Source organism: Salvia miltiorrhiza, chromosome 5, assembly GCF_028751815.1.
Source record: "Salvia miltiorrhiza cultivar Shanhuang (shh) chromosome 5, IMPLAD_Smil_shh, whole genome shotgun sequence".
Lineage (NCBI taxonomy): Eukaryota > Viridiplantae > Streptophyta > Magnoliopsida > Lamiales > Lamiaceae > Salvia > Salvia miltiorrhiza.
This window is the reverse complement of record NC_080391.1, coordinates 23,045,082-23,067,124: the sequence shown is the minus strand read 5'-3', so window position 1 is coordinate 23,067,124 and position 22,043 is coordinate 23,045,082. Positions and strand designations below refer to the sequence as shown.

The window sequence follows — 22,043 nt, the reverse complement described above, 5'->3', positions numbered from 1 at the left end:
ACCGTAGCACCCAAGCATCAAACAGCCGCCTTACTTATTTTTTTATCCACATCCATCTTCATCACCGCCATTGTTTTTGCATCATATTTATTCATCTTATTCCTAGCTCTGTAACTTACAAATCATAATTTTTACACAGCAAGCAGATTTCTCTTTCCGGTAACTTCATTTTCTGCTCTTTCACACTATGATAAGTTCTTTTCCTGATTTTTTAATTCAGCAAAATCCAAGTTATTCTCTTGTCTTGCAAAAACGCAGCAGCCAAAACTCCCACAAAAGAAATTCTTGTTTTATTTCCAAACTTGCATACATATCATTGAAACTATTTTCTGTAATTTCCATAAGGAAATCAAATAGAACAGAGATATTACTAATTACACAGAAAAGGAAAAATAGGAGAAGAAACTGGAGGTGGGAGTTCGTGGCATAGAATAGGGACAGAGAAGAGGGGAGTCGGCGCCGTGCGCTGCATGCGCCACGGCGGCCGGCGGAGAGAGGCAGGGGCGGCGGCGCTATGGACTCGGCTGCTGCGGTGCATTTCTGATCGGGAGGAGGGAGAAGGCACCTGGGCAGCGCCGCTGTCAACGCAAGGGCGGCGATGGTGGTGCTGCTATCGGCCAGGAGAGAGAAGGAAGGTGAGGGCGACGCCGGGAAGGAAATGGTGGCTGCGAGGGTCACCGGAAAAGGGGATGCGGCCGCGGCTGGGCGCGGCGAGGGGTAGAAGGTAGGCAACAACCGAGGGAGGAGGGAGAGAGGTCGATGGGGAGCTAGAGATGAGGAAGAGGGAGAGAGGTTGAGGAGAGGACAAGGGGAGGCAGAGCCACCGGCCTCCGGCGACGGCGCAAGAATGGAAGATTCACTTCAAGTTTGCCAAAGATCTTCACAAAATCAATGAGTTCCTCTTCCGGCTTCTTCCTCGCCAATCTTCCTGGAAAGGGGACTGATGTTGCAACCTTGGGATCATGTAAGCTCAAAGGTTTAGAGACCTTGGTCTGCTCATCTTCGTTGGATTCAAGTGCTGCTCCTTTCCCCTTCTGCTCAGCTGTCGGCCTCTTGCTCTGTTTGGCCAAACGGGGCTGTTCTGTCTGCTGAATGACCGAATCCTTTGCGCCAACAGAACGCTCGAATTCCTCCACACGAAATTCGACTCCAGAATCTACCTGCGGTCCATCTTGAGAGTTCTGGGTTGTCGGTCCGTCCAACTCTGTACCACTCCTCAAGGTGATCTTGTTGACATTCTCCTTGGGATTCACATGAACTTGAGATGGCAAAGCTCCATTATTTCCCTTAAGCTGATTCATGGATGTGGCGAGCTGAGACATCTGACGAGATAGTCCCTCGATTTGCACCTTCTGCTCGGCTTGAGATTGTTGAAGTTGTTGCACATTATTTTGCAGAAATTGCTGGTTGCCAATCAAATCCGCCATCATCTCCTCAAGTGACTTGCCTTGCTTCTCGGGAGGATGTTGCTAAGCTTGTGGAGCTTGATACCCCGTCCTTTGATGTGGAGGACGGTAGTTTTGCTGCTGTGGGTGCTGCATCGTTGGTGGTTGCTTCGGCTCGGGATCTCTCCATCGGAAATTGGGATGGTTTCTCCATGGAGCATTATGATTGTTCGCGTACTGGTCCCGTTTGGGCAAATGGGGCAGTGGCGCATCACAGCTGTAAAAATTGTGGGAAGAATTTGCATGGGCTTGATACTCTTCCTCATCCCCTGTGCATTGCAAACTCGTGTGGCCTGAATTACCGCATGCTCCACATGGTTTTTCTGTCGGTTGTCCAGCGGTTGCAACCTTCTCCACCACAGTACTCAACATTTTCTCCAATTTCCCCATCCTTGCTTCGAACTTCTCCTCAAAATCTGATGAACTAGCTTGAGCAGCTTTCTTGAGCAGTTGCATGCGCGGCTCCTCATATTCCCTCGTAGCTTCCACCAAGTGTTGAATTAATCGTTTGGCTTCACTCACCGTATTTTGGGAAAATCCCCCTCCACTTGCTGAGTTCACCAAATTCTTAGTGTCAACGGTCATCCCTTGGTAGAAATACTGCAACAAATCACCCTCAGAAAACTTGTGGTTTGGGCAACTATCCACCAATCTCCTAAATCTGGTCCAGTAGGCGCTCAACGATTCATCATACTCCTGCTTTGCACCACTGATCTCCTTCTTTAGCGCGTTCATCTTGGTGGGAGGGAAAAAGTGCTCCAGGAATAGCCTTTTCATCTCCGCCCATGTAGTGATAGAATACGGTGGGAGACTCGCGAACCAAGAGTTCGCCTCTGCTGTCATGGTGAAGGGAAAAGCAGCTAATCTGAAGTGTTCCTCCGTTACTCCAGTAGGACGCTTCTGTACCTTGCAGATCTTGATGAATTCGCTCAGGAAATTATATGGATCTTCTCCTTTCTTCCCGTAGTACTTAGGAAGAACATTAAGCAATCCCAGCTTAATTTCTATAGCAGTAGCAGCCGCCGGCATCCGGATCGGAGTTGGGGGGTCATCAGCTTCGTGGCTGGAGAGATCGCACAGTCTCGGATCGTCAGCCATGTCACTCTCAGTACTTGCAACCGAAATTGAGTCGATTTCTTCTTCACAGTCTGATTCTGTCTCCGAGTCGGGGTCTGTTTGGGCAAACAGAACCTCTTCCGCAGCTACAGAACTGGATTTCTCCTCGACGAACTGTTCTTGTCGAACGGGAAGGTCAGCCTGCGAATCCAGCAGATCTAGTAGCTTCCTCGCCTTTGCCTCCTTCCTTAGCTTCTTCGCGGTCTTCTCAATTTCACTATCGTAAAGGAGGTTCGGCTTGGACGATCTGCTCATAAACAAAGAAAAAAAAAATAGACAAAGGGAAAAGAATTAATTAACACCGCTCCCCGGCAACGGCGCCAATTTGGTGGACGTCGTATCCCACCAAAATAATTCCTGCAGAATTATCAAAATAAATTAGTATCGTGATAAGCAGGGTCGATCCCACAGAGAGCAGATAAAACCATTCAAATCCCTAAGTCTAGAAAATCGGTGATGCCACCACGCCTTAATTTTAAAAGGAGTTAATTAAACTAAAAACGCAGAATTTAATCAAATAAAATACTCTTGAATTAAATCAATAAAAAGGGTAATTCGGCTCAAATAAATCCACTCTAATTCAAACTCTGATCATTGACGCAATAATTAATTAATCCCTATCAACCAACCAGTTATAGGATACCGTGAAACGCAACGGACGTACCCCAATTCGTACTTACGGTGTCGATAAACAGCTAGAGACGCCAGACCTGCTTATTTCTCTTATTAAAATATAACCTAGCTGGAGACGCCAGACCTAGATTTAATATTCTAATAGCATTAAGATGAAGGAACCCAATTTATATCAATTATCCTAGAGATGCTAGTAATAATTAATATACCAATTAATTTCTACTACGAACATGGTAGTTGTATCACTAATTAGTCCAATTCCAACAATTACGGATTGGCAGGAACTAATTGACCTTAATCCAATTTAATCTAAGTTGATCAGGCTTAAATAAAATCAGAATTATCTTGGAACCTAGGAATTAATCGGAATCAATAGGAATCAATTTTAAACCAATTAGGTCTCACAGATCATTAAATTAGAGTTTCATTATTCTCGCCGAATTAAAAGAATTAGCTACTCATGCTTAAAATAAAAACAATCAAATAAATAAAATAAAACATAATAAATAATAAAAGCAAATTAACGAAAATAATTTTGCAAGAAATTAAATCAACTTGAACCAAATTGAAGAGAATTCGTCTGCCTCGATCCAAGTTCCAGCCGCAATCTTCTCAATCTCCAAAGCAAGAATTAAAATGTAAAAGCAATGAGGGAATTCTAATACTAAAAGACGTATGAATTAAAATTGCATGAAGTTTAAGGTTGCATGGAATGAAAATAATATCAACTGCTATTCTATCTCCAAGTTGCGGCTGAGTGTAAAAGTTAATGTGTAGAAACTAATCAAAAAGTCAAAACCTAATAATCCTTCGTCCAATGTTGCGGCTGAGTAAAAATGTATGTGTATGTCTAATGTAAAGTTAAACCTAAAACTAATATATATATCCCTAACTATGCGGCCCTAACACCAAAATAAGGAAATAAATCCCTAACTATGCCGCTTAAACCAAAATAACATGGGTTTCGGCCCTAAACTTAATTAATACTCAAAATAAAATTAAGAGTTTTGGGCTTCCTAAAAAATATAACAAGTAAATTAAAAGCCCAATCTCTACTTTCTTCCATCTTCACGTCAAATCCCATCGCAAATTCTTCTTTCTCCACTTTCTTCCAATTAGCAGCTCTATCTCCAATTCTTCTCATTCCTGCGCCAAAACATAGCAAAACATGTAATATCACATGAAACCACGGCAAAACGCACACTAAACTAGGTAGCTAAAATACACACATCATATAGCTCATCTGTGTTGACTGCGACTGTTGTTATGGCCTTACCAACTGTTTCCTTCGGTTAGCCTCACACCAGGTGGTACACTTTGGAGATTCCCGCGCCTCGAATGGTTCTGAGGAGTACTTCGCCGAGCTCTCTTCCTGGTAAGTTTCACTTCTTGAAGCTTGGATAGTTTTGTTCCGGTAATGCCCATTCTGATCATATTTCGTGCATATTCCCTTTTCCGAGCTTTCCCCTCCTGAATACATGTTTTCTCCCCTAGACGACTCAAACAAAAGAAAAGAAAGAGAAAAATAGGGCCAAATGGCCCAAAAGTCGAAGACGCATCATTGTGCCACCGGTAATTACCGGCCGGAGCTCCGCCGCTGGTATTTCGGCGTTTTTTTTGTAGTGACAAATATGTATGGATAATTCTTAATTCATTAATTTACTGCACATCTTCTCTCTTTTCCTGCAATCTGCAGTTTATCTATTGTAGGTGTTGTTCTTATTACATCTGAGTGCAGACGGTATAAGGTGGCAATAGTGGCGACGTGGTGTTGCTAATGTCGGCTGAAACACATATTTTCTTCAATATATATCACATACTTGCACAAATTTAATTTGCACAATCCTAAACCCTAGATCTATATTTGCTCTCTTTCTATCTCCCCCCAAATCGGGGCAGTTCTTTATCTTCCTCAACAAAAATCGGCATTATGCGTCTAAGTCAGTCATTGGCCCGAGTTGTTCGATGGAGAATAGAGACGAGGAGCATGTGGCGGCGGCCCTAAATCCAGATCTACTCTTTTTTCTTAAATCATCGTCATTCTTTCTCTTTTCTCTATCAAAAATCGGCGCCCTGTGACTAAGTCAGTCATTTATGTGAGCTATACGGTGGAAAATAGAAACGAGGAGCAGGTGACAACGACCGCACAGGAGGCGAGCACACCTAACTTGCGCTCCGTGTTGGTGGCCATCCAAAAAAAATAAAAATATATATTACATAAAGTTGTTTGAATACAATAAGCATATAATTAAATTCAACTATCCCTATAGTTAAATACTAAAATGTATAGGGATGTCAAAAAAAGTTCGAAACCGATGGGTCGAGCAAAATAGACCAATAAAAAAGGAGGGTTAGAGTTGAACATTTTTAGCCCGAACGGCCCGAATCGAAAATAGATATTTAATTCGAAGAACGAAGACCAAATCCTGTGCGTCGATCTTGGTATATCCAAGGGTGATGATTCATCTTGTGAAGATTTGATATTTTTGTTAATTGTCATAGATATAGACAATCAAATCTTTTGTTTATGGAATATTAATTTGATGAAGAGTTTGTTACGTGAATAATGCATCCACATATTATGTTCATTGATATGTTCGTAGAAAATACTAATGTTCGTTGATATTTTCGTAAAAAAACAAATGAACATACTAATTTTCGTTGATATGTTCGTAAAAAATAAATGAACATACTAATGTCCGTCGATATTTTCGTAGGAAAACAAATTAACTTAATAATGTTCACATATTATGTTCATTGACGGATCAGGTCCCATAACAGGAAGTTTCGAAATTTCCGGGATTTATACAACGTGATCCCAGATTTCAGTGGATTTAATCAACCAATATTTAATTACATCAAAAATCAAATCATGAAATTATATGAACCGTTAGATTAAGCAAGATCGACGCACAAGATTTGATCTTTGTTCTCTATGTAAGGGAGTGGTCTCCATAGAAGCTAACCCTATATATATATATATATATATATATATATATATATATATATATATATGGTCTTGGAAGACCTTTTCCACGTATCGAGCTTTTTATGTGTCCACATAAACATAATATGTGGTTCAAATTTGAATCTATGTATATAATATATAAGAGAAGAAGATCTATATATATATATATATATATATATATATATATATATATATATGAAAGGGCTATATTGTAAGAGCACCTCTTAAAATAAGAAATAAGAACTAAAAAAACGTATGAATTTTATGTAGAACATGTATTAATTTGCTGTATAAATGTATGAATTGCGAAAAATAAATTTTTGCTACTTTTGAGATTCGAACTCAGGACCATGAATTCATCCAACATGATGATGAATCAATCGTAGATATTGATGATCTAAGTACTGAAAATTATTCTTATTATATATCTTAAAAAGTGTACTTATTTTAGCTCTCCCCTATATATATATATATAGATATATATATATATATATATATAGGGATGAAGATAAATGAGAATGGACAAATGTAGTGAGAATGAAGAATTATTACATAAGCCAATATATATGTTGAATAAAATGCTTGTAATTTGCATAAGCTGCTTGTAATGACTACATAACGAAATTCAATTAATTAGATAAAATTTTCGCACCCTCCAGGATTCGAACTCAAGTAAAAAATTTATGCAGTATTATACTGCAACTTATGCAACACTATACACTGACTTATGCAATCATTCTCATTAATTTCTCACGAAAGATAGCATTCTCAGTATAACCCATCCATATATATATATATATATAGGGGCGCGCTCCAGTGAGACCCCCTGTTTTTCGTGTAACATGAGTACAATGAATAAGACATATAATACTAATGAACAAAACGTATATCTAATGAACAAGATGTATATACTGATGAAAAATAAAATTTAAAAAATTCGTAATGAATAAGACATATATACTGATGAACAGGGCCGTATATACTGATGAACAATGCAGTATATACTGATGAATAACAAAATTTAAAATATTCTGCTCCCTCCAGGATTTGAACCCTGCGAAAAAAATCACCCTCCAAATATAATATCAGCCATATGATTGATAAAATAAACGCACCAGATCGTGCCCTAGATCTCACTAAAATTAGGGGGTCTCATTGGAGCGGCCCCGGCCCCTATATATATATATATATATATATATATATATATATATATATATATAGGGTTAGGTTCAATGAAAAAGACCTAAATGTAAGAAAGAAGAGAGAAGTAATCTCATCCGTTGATCTTATCTAATCTAACGGATATGATTTGTTCACGCCATGTTCAACGGATTTTTTCGTTGAACATTCGTGAACATATATAATATTTTTGGGGGTTCTGGGTTTCGACCCCCCATATGTTCAACGAAAAAATCCGTTGAACATGGCGTGAACAAATCATGTCCGTTAGATTAGATAAGATCAACGGATGAGATTACTTCTCTCTTCTTTCTTACATTTAGGCCTTCTTCATTGAACCTTGGCCTATATATATATATATATATATATATATATATATATATATATATATATATGTGTGTGTGTATATATATGGGTGGGCTACCATAAAAACACTTTTAAGTGTCTAAAATATGAACAAATCTTGTCCATTAAATCATAGTGAATTAATGGACCAGATCAAATTATATGGAGATCCAAAATTCGTAATTGTTTTCCTTGCAATTCATATGTTTTTCTTGTTACGAATTGAAAGTACTTTTGTTACGAAATATTTTATGCACAAATCTGAAGTTCTTTTGTTACGAATTATGTTCTGATTAGGTAAATTTCAAGCCACAAGATCAACGAAGATCTAATGGACATGATTTGTTCTTATTTTATACACTTAAAAGTGTTCTTATTTTAGCCCACCCCTATATATATTATAGGGGTAAGTTTAAGTAAGATTGCTATTTTTCGTGAGATCGTGAGACTAATGAATAATGCAATATATAGTGTTGAATAAAACAGTATATAATATTGAATAACAATATTCAAAATATTTTGTAAAATTTTGGCTCCCTCCAAAATTTGAACTTGGTAAAAAATTTCCTCCTACAGATAAATATCAGTCATACGATACATTAAATCAACACTTACAAATTAATCTAAGATCTCACCACATATAAGGGATCTCATTAGAACGTTTCCCTATATATATATACATGCGCGCGCCCTATATATGTTTATTAATGTATCATCTTTGACCCTTAATTTTCTTAATCCAACCGTAAGAATTTGACTTTGTCTATTTCTGTAAAAAATAAAAAAAAATTGACTTTGTCTAATTCTTAATTTACAATCTTCCTTCTTTCAAAAAAATAAAAGTACAACTGGGGCAGTAGACATTCGTCATTTAGCATGGAAATTTCCCACGACGTACACCCATTGCCTGCCTCTACTCAACTCATTTTAACCAAACGCAGTCTTTGATTGAACCAATGGGAATGAGAAAGAGCGACTTCATCTTTCTTTCTTTCTTTCATTCTTTCTTTTCTTTTTCTTTTTTTTTTTCAAATTTCGTTTACTATATTGTACAACTTTCATTTGGGTTGGTAGCTCTTCACAGTATTTTCCAACCGTGGGGTTGGTATATATCTACACCAAAATTATAATATAAGGTTCCGTTCTCTTTGATTGTAAATTTATCATGGAAAAATGAAGAATAAACAAAATTTCACCATTTAAATCTTTTCTTTCTTTTCCCACATATCCTATTTGACCCTTACTCATTCCTCATTTATACTACAAAGAAGGATAATATTATCCCTCCAAAAATGATGTGATAATATTATCCCTCCTTTGTAGTATAAATGAGGAATTAGTAAGGGCCAAGTAGGAAATGTGGAAAAAGAAAAGAAAGATTTAAAGAGTGAAATTTTGTTTATCATTTGTTTTCCCATGATAAATTTACAATCAAAGAGAACGCATCCTTATATGATTTCTCCTGTCAAACAAAGGAAATTAGACCTTAATTTAAACTTTAAGACGAAAAAAATATTCCGACACCATGAAAGAAAAAAGCAGAAATTTAAAGAAAAATAATATTGGAGATTAGGCACCTTAATTACAGACCTATTCATTTCGTTCGAGGCACATAAGAATTACTCCCTCCGTCCACAATTTAATGCCCTATTTGGGTGTGGGCACGGAGACTAAGAAAGCTGAAAAAGGTGTTGTGGTGAAATATAAGGGTAGTTGACTAAAGTGATAAAGGTAGTTGACTAAAGTGATAAAGTGATAAAGTGATAAAGTGTAGTAAATATAGAATATAAAAGTGAAAAAGGTGTTTGAAGGTGGGTCCATTAGTGGCAAAGGGTAGTAAATATAGAAAAAGTAGGAGAGTAAAAGGGTACAAAAAGTAAAACAGGGCATTAATTTGTGGACAGTTTTTTAAAGCCAAACAGGGCATTAAATTGTGGACGGAGGGAGTATGATACTTTGGTTCTGGTGTAAATTATTCTTATACAAGTAACTTTTGGTCATTAAATGGATTATTCAAATTAATTGATTTTCATGCACATAGGAGTATAGTTTTATGCATACATGTTTCTTTCATGCTTTTTTTATGTATATAATATATAAAGAATAATCCTTAAACGATTTTCCACCGTTATGTAAAGAGGAATGTATGTATAAAGAAATATTTTGAAATAAAAGAAAGTATCATTATATGCATAAAGAAGCATTATTAATTAATAGTTTCTATATGGCGGGAGAAGTTTGTATTATAATCAGAATTCTTTTTGAAAAGAAATAAATAAATAAATTCTTATGTTATGTCAAAACAAATCAGACATATTATATACATTAAGAAACTAATACCTTCATCGCTTGAAGATGTCAAACTCGTAAATCATATAAAAGACACGTTCTATATATTGCTTGAAGAAGTTATCTATAAGTATAAATAGTGTGGTGTACATGTGGAAAACACATAGCCTTCTCATACAGATTAATTTGTAGAGCAGAAAATGGTTTCCAAAATAAATGTATTATTTATGGGTGTTTTGATAGTAATGGTGCTTCTCATTTCCTCGGAAGTTGCAGATGCTACAAGACTACTCGCTCAGACATCCAATACACTACTGCCATGTAAGCACCTTCTTTCTTTTAAAATTAATACAATTATATACGTATGTATGAATTGCATGGAGGCAGAGATTATCGATAGAAAATGAACGTCGGTAAAAAATTATCGAGGAAAAGTTATCGTCGATACATTTTACCGAGGAAGTTTTTCGTAGGGCATGCTGCATGCGTGCTCAACTATCATGTTTACTTTCTTTTGTTGTAGATTTATTAATTAATCTTCTAACTATTACAATTTGCAATACGTTTGATCCACTTTATATTAATTAAGTGTATATATATTTATTTATTTTTCTTATAATGATCAGCTGAGGAAGTTGAGCTAAGAAGTCTCGATGGCCCTCGTGAATATGCTTGCCTGAACGGCTGCTGTGGTGGTACGAGCAGATATTGCCGATGCTGCCGTTAACAACAGGAAACTCAAGCCACATAAATAAATTAAATTTATTAACTTTCTTTTTTAATCTTGGGGATTTTGGAGGCATCGGCTGCGGATAATGCAATCTCTGTATAATGATCGGACTCTTATCTTTCAATTGATCATCGAATTTTCTTTGAATTTTATAACTTTAATTGAGGGATTGTCTCAATTAAATGCAAGTTTAGAGACATTCGACGAAGAATGTACTGCGCACAAAAAGAAAATGTTCTTTAATCTCATTGAGACACCTTAAATATGAAAGATATATAATTTCGTAAAAATAAACTTATTCTCCAATTCTTGATCAAGTTCTTCCATTATGAGTTGCAATGTCTTTGAACTAGTATCATGCCCTTATTTGTAGTTGTAGACTTGTAGGGAGAGATGATATGAAGGATCCTGAGACTGACGTGACAAGATTTTATTAGAATATTATCAAAATTTGATTTGATATAATAGCTCTAGAGATGAAAAATAATTCTCTAAACTCTGAATGCAAGTGAAAATTTAGAGGTGTCAAAGGCACGAGGCCAATTAAATCCAAACCCAAGCCCAATTGGTAAGTTTTGGACCAAGTTGCAGTAGCACGAAAGTGGGTCATGCATAGATTTCAAAAGCAGCCCAATCCAAAATCTGTCAGAATTCCAGAAAACTACCATTCTATTGAGCGAGTCAGATTCTTATCTATGAAAAAATCATAACATGAATATAATAACCAGTCAGCTCATGACTTCAAAAACTTATAAAGTAAATTAACAACTTCCTACAAATTAGAAATGTAAAGATGCCCTGTTTCTGGATCATAGCACCAATAAGCACTTTGACCAGTTGAGTAGCCAAAAAATTAAGATGCCCGGTTTAGATTGAAAATCTAGTTTGCCAGAAGCATTGATATTTCACGCATGAAAGAGTTGTTGCTGAAATCAACAATCTCAAACCCAATAACTATGCATGCAAAATATACTAGAATTATGCATGCAAAATCAACAATTAATCTCAAACCCAAGAATCAAGAATCATAAATCATAGAAGATAAATGGGAATTAATGCAATTACGTATGTATGAATTGAAGGCATTCAATTTATTTTTCTTTGACATTTACCGAGATATTATCGATAGAAAATGAACGTCATATATTTCAACGTCGGTAAAAAATTATCGATGGAAAGTTACCGTTGATACATTTTACAGAGGGATTATGGAGGAAGTTTTTCATAGGGCATGCGTGCTCAACTATCATCTTACTTTCTTTGATTATAGATTTATTAATCTTCTACAAAAGATGGCATCCACTTTATATTAATTTTTCTTTTCTTGTTATAATCAGCTGGGGAAGTTGAGGTAAGAAGTCCTAATGGTCCTGCATATGATTGCGCCAACGGCTGCTGTGGTGTTAGTGTGAGCAGAGATATTGCCGCTGCTGCCGTTAACAACATCAAACTCAAGCCACATAAATAAACTAAATTTATTTTCTTTTTTAAAGTTGGGATTTTTCTGTATAAGTTTCAGTATTCAAGAACAATAAAACAACTCCACTTGCTTCATTGTCAAAGGTTTGAAAATTGAGTTTCTTATTCAGTTGCTTTATTGTCTAAACTTGTTTATCTTTCCCGAGTGGGCTTGTACGGAGATCGTATCTCAATTAATTGATTCATACACTGTATCACTTTGCTACTTCAGTTCCAATACTTTTATTGATTTTATATGTTTATTTAGTTCTAGAATTTTATAAAATTAAAAGTGGGATTATAATTTTGTTGATAGAGATTGGGACGACACTCTTTCAAGCGTGTCTGACGATCTTCGTACCCAGATGCCAACCCAAATTCAATTGAGAGTAATTACCAAATTACATCTTTTTGTGGGATGAAAGAAACATTAAGGATTTCTATATTATGATAGACACGCGCTTTGAGTTTTATTGAATGTTGGTAATTAGTACTTCTCTGTCCCATTAACAATGACCCACTTTTTTTTTCCATCTATTTTAATGGCCCATTTAAAAAAGAAATTTACCACCTATCACAAAAAGTTATGGACTCCACCTGAGGAAACCCATAATTTTTATTCAGTTACAATTTGATCGTGGGAAAAATCAAATAAACACAAAGTTCGTGCATTTTTATTCAAAACATAAAATTCAAAATAATAAATAATAAATATTCATGTATTTACACACAAATAACTTTTTTTTTATTGAAATACAGACTTTGAATATTACAAAACCAAAAAGTTGTTCAGTTACGAAACAAGTCTAGAATGTCAGACAATTCATTAACAACATGAGCAATTGGCATCCTATCTCTTGGATTCTCCTTCGAACATGACACTCCAATGCTTAAAACACGAGCTATACACTTCATCTTCAATGCTCCTATCTCAAATTGTGGATCAACAATTTCCATTACTCGATCTGGTAAAGCAGAGCTCACAAATCTGTGCAGATTTTGATCATCACCAAATAAATCATCCGTGGGTCTTTTATTTGTGAACATCTCCAGAAGAATGATTCCGTAGCTATACACATCCCCTTGCATAGAAATCGACTCACACGTCCCATATTCTACACACAAAAAAATTAAATTAAAATTCCAACATAAAATGAACTAACTTGTGACAAGAAAATGATAAAATAAATAAATAAATAGATATGTACCTGGAGGGACATAGCCTAAGGTGCCCTTAATCCCAATTGAACTATTGCTTTCATGTGATGGAAGTATGTTTGAGACAATCTTAGCTAATCCAAAATCACCAACACAAGCAACCATATCATCATCCAACAGAATGTTGCTTGGTTTCAAATCACCATGAATAATAGTTGAACCACTACCAAAGTGAAGGTATTTAATCCCCTGAGCAATATCAAATGCAATATTAAGCCTCTGGATTATGCTAAGACACTTAAAATCCTCACCACTTTTTTCATCATTGTACAACCATTGCTCCAAACTCCCATTAACTTTGAACTCATAAACCAATGCTTTGAAATTCTTGCCTTGAAAATCCAGACTATCACAAACACTTAGTAGTTTCACCAAATTCCTATGCCTTATGCTTCCCAATGCTCTGCATTCTGCCATGAAAGTTTTTGAGGCCCCTCTAACATCAAGATTGAGTACTTTGACTGCTACAGTTGTGTCTTTATCGTCATCAAGGATCGCTTTGTAAATGGACCCGAATCTCCCGAAACCAACCAAGTTACTCTCAGAGAATCCACTTGTTGCTTTTAGGAGATCTGCATAAGAAAGCTTCAGTAATTGGGCACCAATGGTATCATCAGATGAAACAATAGGAGGGGGATTTTCTGTTTTCTTGCACTTGAGGAATACTAAAATCACAATGCATAAGCCTCCTATAACAAATATTGGGATCAAGATCTTCAACAAAGTTGACAAGTTGGAATTAGATTTCACTCCTTTGCAAGGAGGAAAGGCTAACTCCACAGTTCCACCACAAAGTCCTTGGTTTCCATCAAGAGAAACTGAAGTCCTGTTCTTGAATACTCCTCCTGTTGGAACATCTCCGTGTAGCTTATTGAAGGACAAATTGAGCTTCTTGAGCTTCAAATTCCCCAAAAATGTTGGAATCGGACCAGACAGATTATTATGCGATAGATCCAACTCTTGCAAGCCCATCAAAGAACTCATTCCTGCAGGAACCTCTCCTTCGAGTAAATTGTCATCGAGGTAGAGCTGTTGCAAGCTCACATAGCTGCTTAAAGAGCTGGGAATCGGTCCAGACAGTCTATTGCTAGACAAGTCCAAAGACGCGAGATTTCTCAAAGAACCAACTTCATATGGAATAGATCCCACAAAAGCATTGTGAGAGAGATTAAGGACAATGGAAATAGATGAAAGCCTCATGATTTCTTGAGGGATCAAACCAGTGAAGTTGTTATCAGAGAGGTCTAACTCTAACAAGTTGGAGCAGTTGGCAAGACTTGAAGGCACATTTCCAGAAAGCTCATTGCCATCTAGCTGCAATCTACTCAAAAGAGTCAAGTTTCCAAATAGTGATGGCAGTTCGCCTGCGAATCTGTTTCTTCCCATAAAAAGGTTATGCAAATTTGAGAGCTTTGATATTGACATGGGAATTAGGCCATCAAGAAGATTGTCAGAAAGATCAACCACTTCAAGATTGATAAGGTTTCCAATGCCAACAGGAATGTTTCCATGTATTTGATTCTTGTGTATATACAACATATTGATAGGAATGGACAAGTTAGCTAAGGATTCCGGCAAAGAACCACTCAACATGTTCTCACTAACATCAAATCGCTCTAACTTGGTGGAATTTGTCAATGATGAAATGAAGCTGATATCATCTTCAATTAGATTTGAATGTAAGAAGAAATCTTGGATCAGAGTGAGCCTCTCAAGATTTGGTATAGGTCCAGTAAACTGATTGGAGGACAAAATGATCCACTCAATCAATGAAGCATTTGAAATGGAACTAGGAATTGGCCCACTAAATTGGTTGCGCTCAAGAAGTAGGACAGCAAGATTAGGAAGTGTGAAACCAATAGTAGAAGGAAGAACTCCTTCAAAATGGTTAACAGAAACATCAAAGTATATCATATCAGATAAATTAAACAGAGCATGAGGAATACTACCAGTGAAACCATTCTCACTCAGTTGAAGAAAGGCGAGGCGACGGAGGCGGCCGAGTGATTCGGGGATCTCTCCGGCCAAGCTGCATGATCCTAATGAGAGGCTTGTGAGCGTAGTTAGGTTACCAAAGGATGAAGGGATAGGCCCAGAAATATTTTGGTTTCTTGTAAAGGATATATCGTCGAGTTTGGGCAAGAAACCTAGTTCAATTGGTATGGTTCCGGAAAGGAGATTCCTGGTGAGAGCAAGCCGCACAAGGTTGGTGCATTGGGACAAGTTTGTGGGTATTGCGCCCATGAAAGAGTTGTTGCTGAAATCAAGAATCTGAAGGCTACTTAAGAGAGTGATTTCTGCAGGAATTGGGCCTTGAAAAGAGTTGTTTCTGAGGAGGATGGTAGTGAGAGAAGAGAGGTTACCTACGTGAGGGGAGAGGTTGCCGACGAGGCCTTGAGACGTCAAGTTTAGAGCGACGACTCTGCCGCCGCGGCATTGGATGCCTTTCCAGCTGCAGAGAGGGAGTGTTTGGTTCCATGAGGTGAGAGCTCCTTGTGGATCTTGAAGGCTTGATTTTATGGCGAGTAATGAGAGTTGGTCTGTTTGATTAGTGGAACATAATGCAGGTGGAGGGAAAATGAGGAAGAAGAAGAAGATTGATAGAGGAAGAATCGTCATGAATTTTGCCATCATCTTTTGATTATTGGTTTAGGTAATAAAGATAGTTTCTTTTTCGATAGTTTTGTAATGCAGCTTAGTTTGACCTTATTAGTTAGGAACAAGTATATCCGCTTGGCGTTTTTTATTATAATGTTGATTTTTAAGTAAATGTTTTTTTTTTTGGCTGATTATTTCCTAATTATAACTTTTACTTTTTTGTAAATTTAATTTTTGGTAATAAATTTTAGTATTTTTTACAAGATAATTTTTTTATTATTAAAAAACATATATTTGTATGAAACTAATTGCCATGAAACCTTAAATATCTGAATTCAAATTCATAACTGTTTTTAGTTGATTCAAATTTATAGTTAAATGTATAAATGTATATTTATAATTTTAAATTGTATTTGCAACTACCGATATTCATTCGAGATCTAAAGTCCACCGTTGGCGTCGACTAGTTGACTTAAGCGATGAAAAATGGAACGAAGCATTAATTTTAAGAATCAAAGATCGCGACAAATCAAAACATTTCAAAGAATATATTCACACACACAGAGGTCAAGTTGGATGGAAGAATTATATTTTTTGAGATAATGAAAAATAAAAAATAAATTAATAAATTTTACGAATAAATCAACATAACTCATGAACAAATATATATCTAATAAATATTAGGAATGTCACTATTTTTTTAATGTATTCTTTATTATTTAAATATTTAGCATTTTTCAAGGAATGTTTCTCTCTCTTTATATATATATATATATATATATATATATATATATAGAGAGAGAGAGAGAGAGAGTTGAACAAATCAATAATTTTGATGAATAAATCAATAATTTTTATAAACAACCATTTTGGTGGGCTACGATATAAATACTTCTTAACATATAAATACGAACTAACTAAAATGTACTCCCTCCGTCCCAATATTCAAGTCCCGTATTCCTTTTTGAGTCATCCCATGTAACTAGTCCCCTTTCCTTTTTTAGCTATAATTAAGGATGAATTAGTAACTTAATTACTCCCTACCCACCTCGATTCTGCCACTCTCTCTCTCTCCCTCTCCTCTCTAAATCATCCCCCTTCTCTCCTCTTGTTCCACCGCCTCCAACACCTACCACCTTCCATCCGCCTTCTTCCACTGCCTCGCACCTTCGCCACCATCCTCACGCCTCCGCCACCATCCTCCTGCGCCGCCTCCACCTTCATCCTACTCCGCCTCCGCCGCCTCGCGCCTCCGCGGGCTCCAACGCCGCCTCTGCCGCAACAGCCGCTGCCCTCCGCCTCCTTCCACCGCCTGGCACCTCCGGCGCCTTGCACCTTAGCCACCATCTTCCTGTGCCGCCTCCACCATCCTTCTGCTCCGCTTCCAACGCCTCCGCCGCCTCGCGCCTCCGCGGGCTCCAACGCCACCTCTACCCTCCGCCTCCGGCTCTCGCCCACCACCTCTTGCCATCGGCCGCTGCAGAGAGGAAATTGAAAGATTTCCATTTTTTGTTGTTTTGCCCAAAACGATTAGGGCTCGCCTCCACCCTTTCAATTATTTTTGTTGTTTTAATTTCAGAAATTGAAAGATTTCCATTTTTTGATTTCTCTGTGGTGGTGTTTTGGTGTTCCGGCTCAGAAATTGAAATTAAGGCCCAGTGTTTTGGCAGAAATTAGGGTTCGCCTCCGTTTTTTGATTTCCGTTCACTGTTCTGGCGGCTACGGTGGTCCGGTGGTGCGGTTCAGAAATTGTGGTGGTGCGGTGGTGCACAGGCGGTGGCGCGGCAGTGCACAGGCGGTGGTGCGGCAGTGTATTAGAGCCTGAGACCCTTAATTAAAGTAACATTAACTTTTTTAAATATACCATTTAACTCTTAATTTTAGTCTCCTAAATACTCGTGCCCAAAAGAAAGGGGACTTGATTAACGGGACGGAGGGAGTATGAATTATCAATTATTGGTAGAACACGTACAAATTTTCTGTGTAAATGTATAAATTGCGAAAAATAAGCTTTTTGTTACCTATGAGATTCGAACTCGAGACCATGAATTTATCCAACAAGGTGGAATCAACCGTAAATCTTGATGATCTAAGGGTTGAAAATTATTCCTATTTTTTATTTTAAAAAGTATTTTTATTTTAGCGCCCCCCCCCTCCCACACACACACATATATATATATATAGAGAGAAGGTTCGGTTGAGAATGCTAAAGTTTTTTAGAATTGAAAATGTGTGTGAATAAGTTAATCATTTCTACGAATAAATCAATATGACGCATGAATAGTAATTTTCATTTGGATTCGAATCACATAGGGGGCGAGATTTTCACCATATTAACTGCGTACGGTTGTTGTAAGTTATATTTGATTTATTTCTCAGATTTCATTGATTTATTTGTTATTCTCTTTTCTCACAAACAATGAAAATCACACTAGATTATAGTGAAAATTGTAATTTAAAATAATAATTGAGAATATTGCGTTGGTGTGTAAAATTTAGGGATGTCAATCCAGCCCAAAACCTATGGGCTGGCCCGATTAACCTGTCAATCCGAGAGGGTTAGAGTTGAAAATTTTCAACCCCATAAAAATTACAACTAGACTAGCCCGTAATCGATTAACCCGACACCCGATAGGGTCGGCCCGACTAACCCGATGGGCTAGCCCGAAACCCGAAAACTTAACATAAAATATTTAGATATAAAATTAAAAAAATGACAAAATATTATAAAGTCTCATCATTTCACTTTTCTGTATTTTTAAGATGCTTTGATTCTATGAGTTCAAATTTTGTTGGATATTTTATTATTTTTTCTTGGGTAATTGGTGTATGAATACATGAACTTTACTCATTTTTCGGTATTTAACATGAATTTTAAATTCTAGTTATAAATACATGAACTTTACTCACTTTTGGTATTTAACATGAACTTTAAAACATAGTTATTAATACATGAACTTTAAACTTATTCAATTTTTGACTCGATTTTCATTTTTTTTTCCAAATTAAAGTTGACTTGGAATGCCTGAATCTTGACGTGGACAATTTCTCGCTATAAAAATTAATCTTTACCGTTCAATTTTTGACCCGTTTTTTTATATTCTGAAAATCTGAATTTGGCTTTCCAAATAACGAAATTGGCTTTCTGAAATCACAAAATCTTAAAGACGAAATTGGCTTTCTGATATGAAATTTGTAGATAAATTTTTATTGTGCACTTTCATATTTTAGTTTTGGGTTATTTTTCTCTAATAAAAAAAATATCATTGTCGTATCTTAGCGCCGAATTGTCCACGTCAAGATTCAGACATTTCAAGTCAACTTTAATTTGGGAAAAATGAAAAATGTGTCAAAAATTAAATAAGTTTAAAATTCATGTATTTATAACTATGTTTTAAAGTTCATGTTAAATATCAAAAGTGAGTAAAGTTCATGTATTTATAACTAGGATTTAAAGTTCATGTTAAATATCAAAATGTGAGTAAAGTTCATGTATTTATACACCAATTACCTGCTTGCTATATAATTCATATCTTTGATTTTTATGTATATTTTATACATTATACATTATACATTATACATTATATCATTAAAAATAACAAAATACAAATGATTATTTTATTTTTTATGCTTGTAATCTAATTAGCTCGATGGGTTAGTCCGAAACTCGAACGTTTAGGGTTAGAGTTGAAAATTTATAACTCGACAAAATCCTCAACTCGATTAGCCTGCACCCGATTAGTCCGAAACCCCGATAAAACTGACCCGAAACTCGGTGAACTGGTCCGATTGACATCCCTAGTAAAATTATTGTATTCGCCATTAAAACTAAGGCGAAAACAAAAATTGTGACCCTATATCCCATACATGCAATAAAGTCATGTATGTATATACTCCATCCGTCCACGAAATAAACTCCTACTTGCCCTTAAATATTTGTCCACGAAATAAACTCCTACTCTGCTTTTTAGACAATTATACCCTCCCTTGCTTTTAAATTTACTACACTTTTATCTATTGGGCCACTTTATTTCACCATTACTTATGTAATTAGTCTCCCCTAAACTAATTATTATTATTATTATTATTATTATTATTATTATTATTATTATTATTATTATTATTATGATTATTTATTATTATTATTATTATTATTATTATTTATTATTATTATTATTATTATTATTATTATTATTATTATTATTATCCTTAGTATTATTATTATTAATATTGTTATTATTATTATGATCCTTATTATTTATTATTATTATTATTATTATTATTATTATTATTATTATTTATTGTTATTATTATTATCATCCTTAGTATTATTATTATTATTATTATTCTTCTTCTTCTTATCCTTATCCTTATTATTATTATTATTATTATTATTATTATTATTATTATTATTATTATTATTATTATTATTATTATGATTATTATGATTATTATTATTATTATTATATTATCCTTATTATTCTTATTATTATTGTTGTTGTTGTTGTTGTTGTTGTTGTTATTATTATTATTATTATTATTATTATTATTATTATTGTTATTATTATTATTATTATTATTGTTGTTGTTGTTGTTGTTGTTGTTGTTGTTGTTGTTGTTGTTGTTGTTATTAATATTATTATTGTTATTATTATTTTTATTATTATTATTATTCTTATTATTATTATTATCCTTATTAATATTGTTATTATTATTATTATTATTATTATTATTATTATTATTGTTGTTGTTGTTGTTGTTGTTGTTGTTATTATTATTATTATTACTATTGTTATTATTATTATTATTATTATTATTCTTATTCTTATTATTATTATTATTATTATTCAAATTATTATTATTATTATTATTATTATTATTATTATTATTATTATTATTATTATTATTGTTATTGTTGTTATTATTATTATTATCAAATTGCTAGTTAAAGATTAGTAAAAGTAATCACAATACATAAATACTACCCTTTTAGTCTTTTACACCACCTTTACACCACCTTTTTCAGCTTTCTTAGTCTCCGTGCCGAACCCCAATTGGGAGTTTATTTCGTGGACGGAGGGAGTATTAAGATACTTTTACCAAAATAGGTCTCACAATTCCCCCAAATTTAACTCGATGTTGAAAAGGTTAAAGTACACGTTCAAAAAAAAGAAAAAGAAAAGAAAAGGCTAAAGTAAAAAAAGAAAGGGACACGTTCAAAAAAAAGAAAAAGAAAAAAAAAGGCTAAAGTAAAAAAAGAAAGGGACATAAAAGAAAGAAAGATACATATAAAAGGATATCTATAATAAAGGAATGGCCTAAAAGCTATGTTACAAAGATAAAGCTTCTCAAAACCTTTTACATCGTATTATTTGATTATTCATCTTAATTATATTCTTATTATAAATAGGCAAAATCTTGTGTACACTTGGGTGTACCGTACACTCGGGTCAGATTTGACCCGGTTCAAATAATACTGTATATATTACATTTGTGCGTTGGTTAACATCCGAGCATCTGGTGCAACTGGATGGAACCCGCGCTTACCTAGAGAAGGTCGCGGGTTCGAATTCCCTTCTTGGCGAAGTTTTTTCAGCGCTTTAAATTATGTGATTTGGTTATAACATTTTATTTTCATAAAAATAATGGCAAAACATGCAGTTCGGCTGGCTTATTACATATAGTGTTATTTTCTAATAAAAATAGTGTCATTTTTAAATATATAAAAAATGTCATTTAAATATAGTAAAAGTGTTATTTACATATAAAAATAATGTCATTTAAATCTTGTAATGTCATTTGAAATTTTAAAGTAATCTTAAAGTTTCATTTCAAAATCTTGTAGTGTCATTTAAATTATTGTAGTGTCATTCGAAATATCATAGTGTCTTTTAAAATTTTGTAGTGTCATTGGAAATCTTAAAGTTTCATTTCAAAATATCATAGTGTCATTTCGAAAGGACATAGTTTCATTTGAAATTTTATAGTGTCATTCAACTTCTTATAGTGTCTTTTCAAATGTTAAAGTGTCATTTTAAATCTTGTAGTGTCATTCAACTTCTTG

At 34.9% G+C, this 22,043-nt stretch overlaps 1 protein-coding gene across 1 annotated transcript; it reads right to left on the bottom strand.

Moving 5' to 3' along the window:
• Positions 1-12,885: 12,885 nt before the first annotated feature.
• Positions 12,886-16,096, bottom strand: LOC130986766 (probable LRR receptor-like serine/threonine-protein kinase At3g47570). The gene is made up of 2 exons (XM_057910283.1): positions 13,372-16,096; positions 12,886-13,278 (listed from the first exon to the last, which is right to left on the bottom strand). The coding sequence occupies exons 1-2, from the start codon at positions 16,013-16,015 to the stop codon at positions 12,953-12,955; spliced, it is 2,970 nt and encodes a 989-aa protein (XP_057766266.1). The 5' UTR covers positions 16,016-16,096; the 3' UTR covers positions 12,886-12,952.
• Between the last annotated feature and the right edge of the window lie 5,947 nt (positions 16,097-22,043).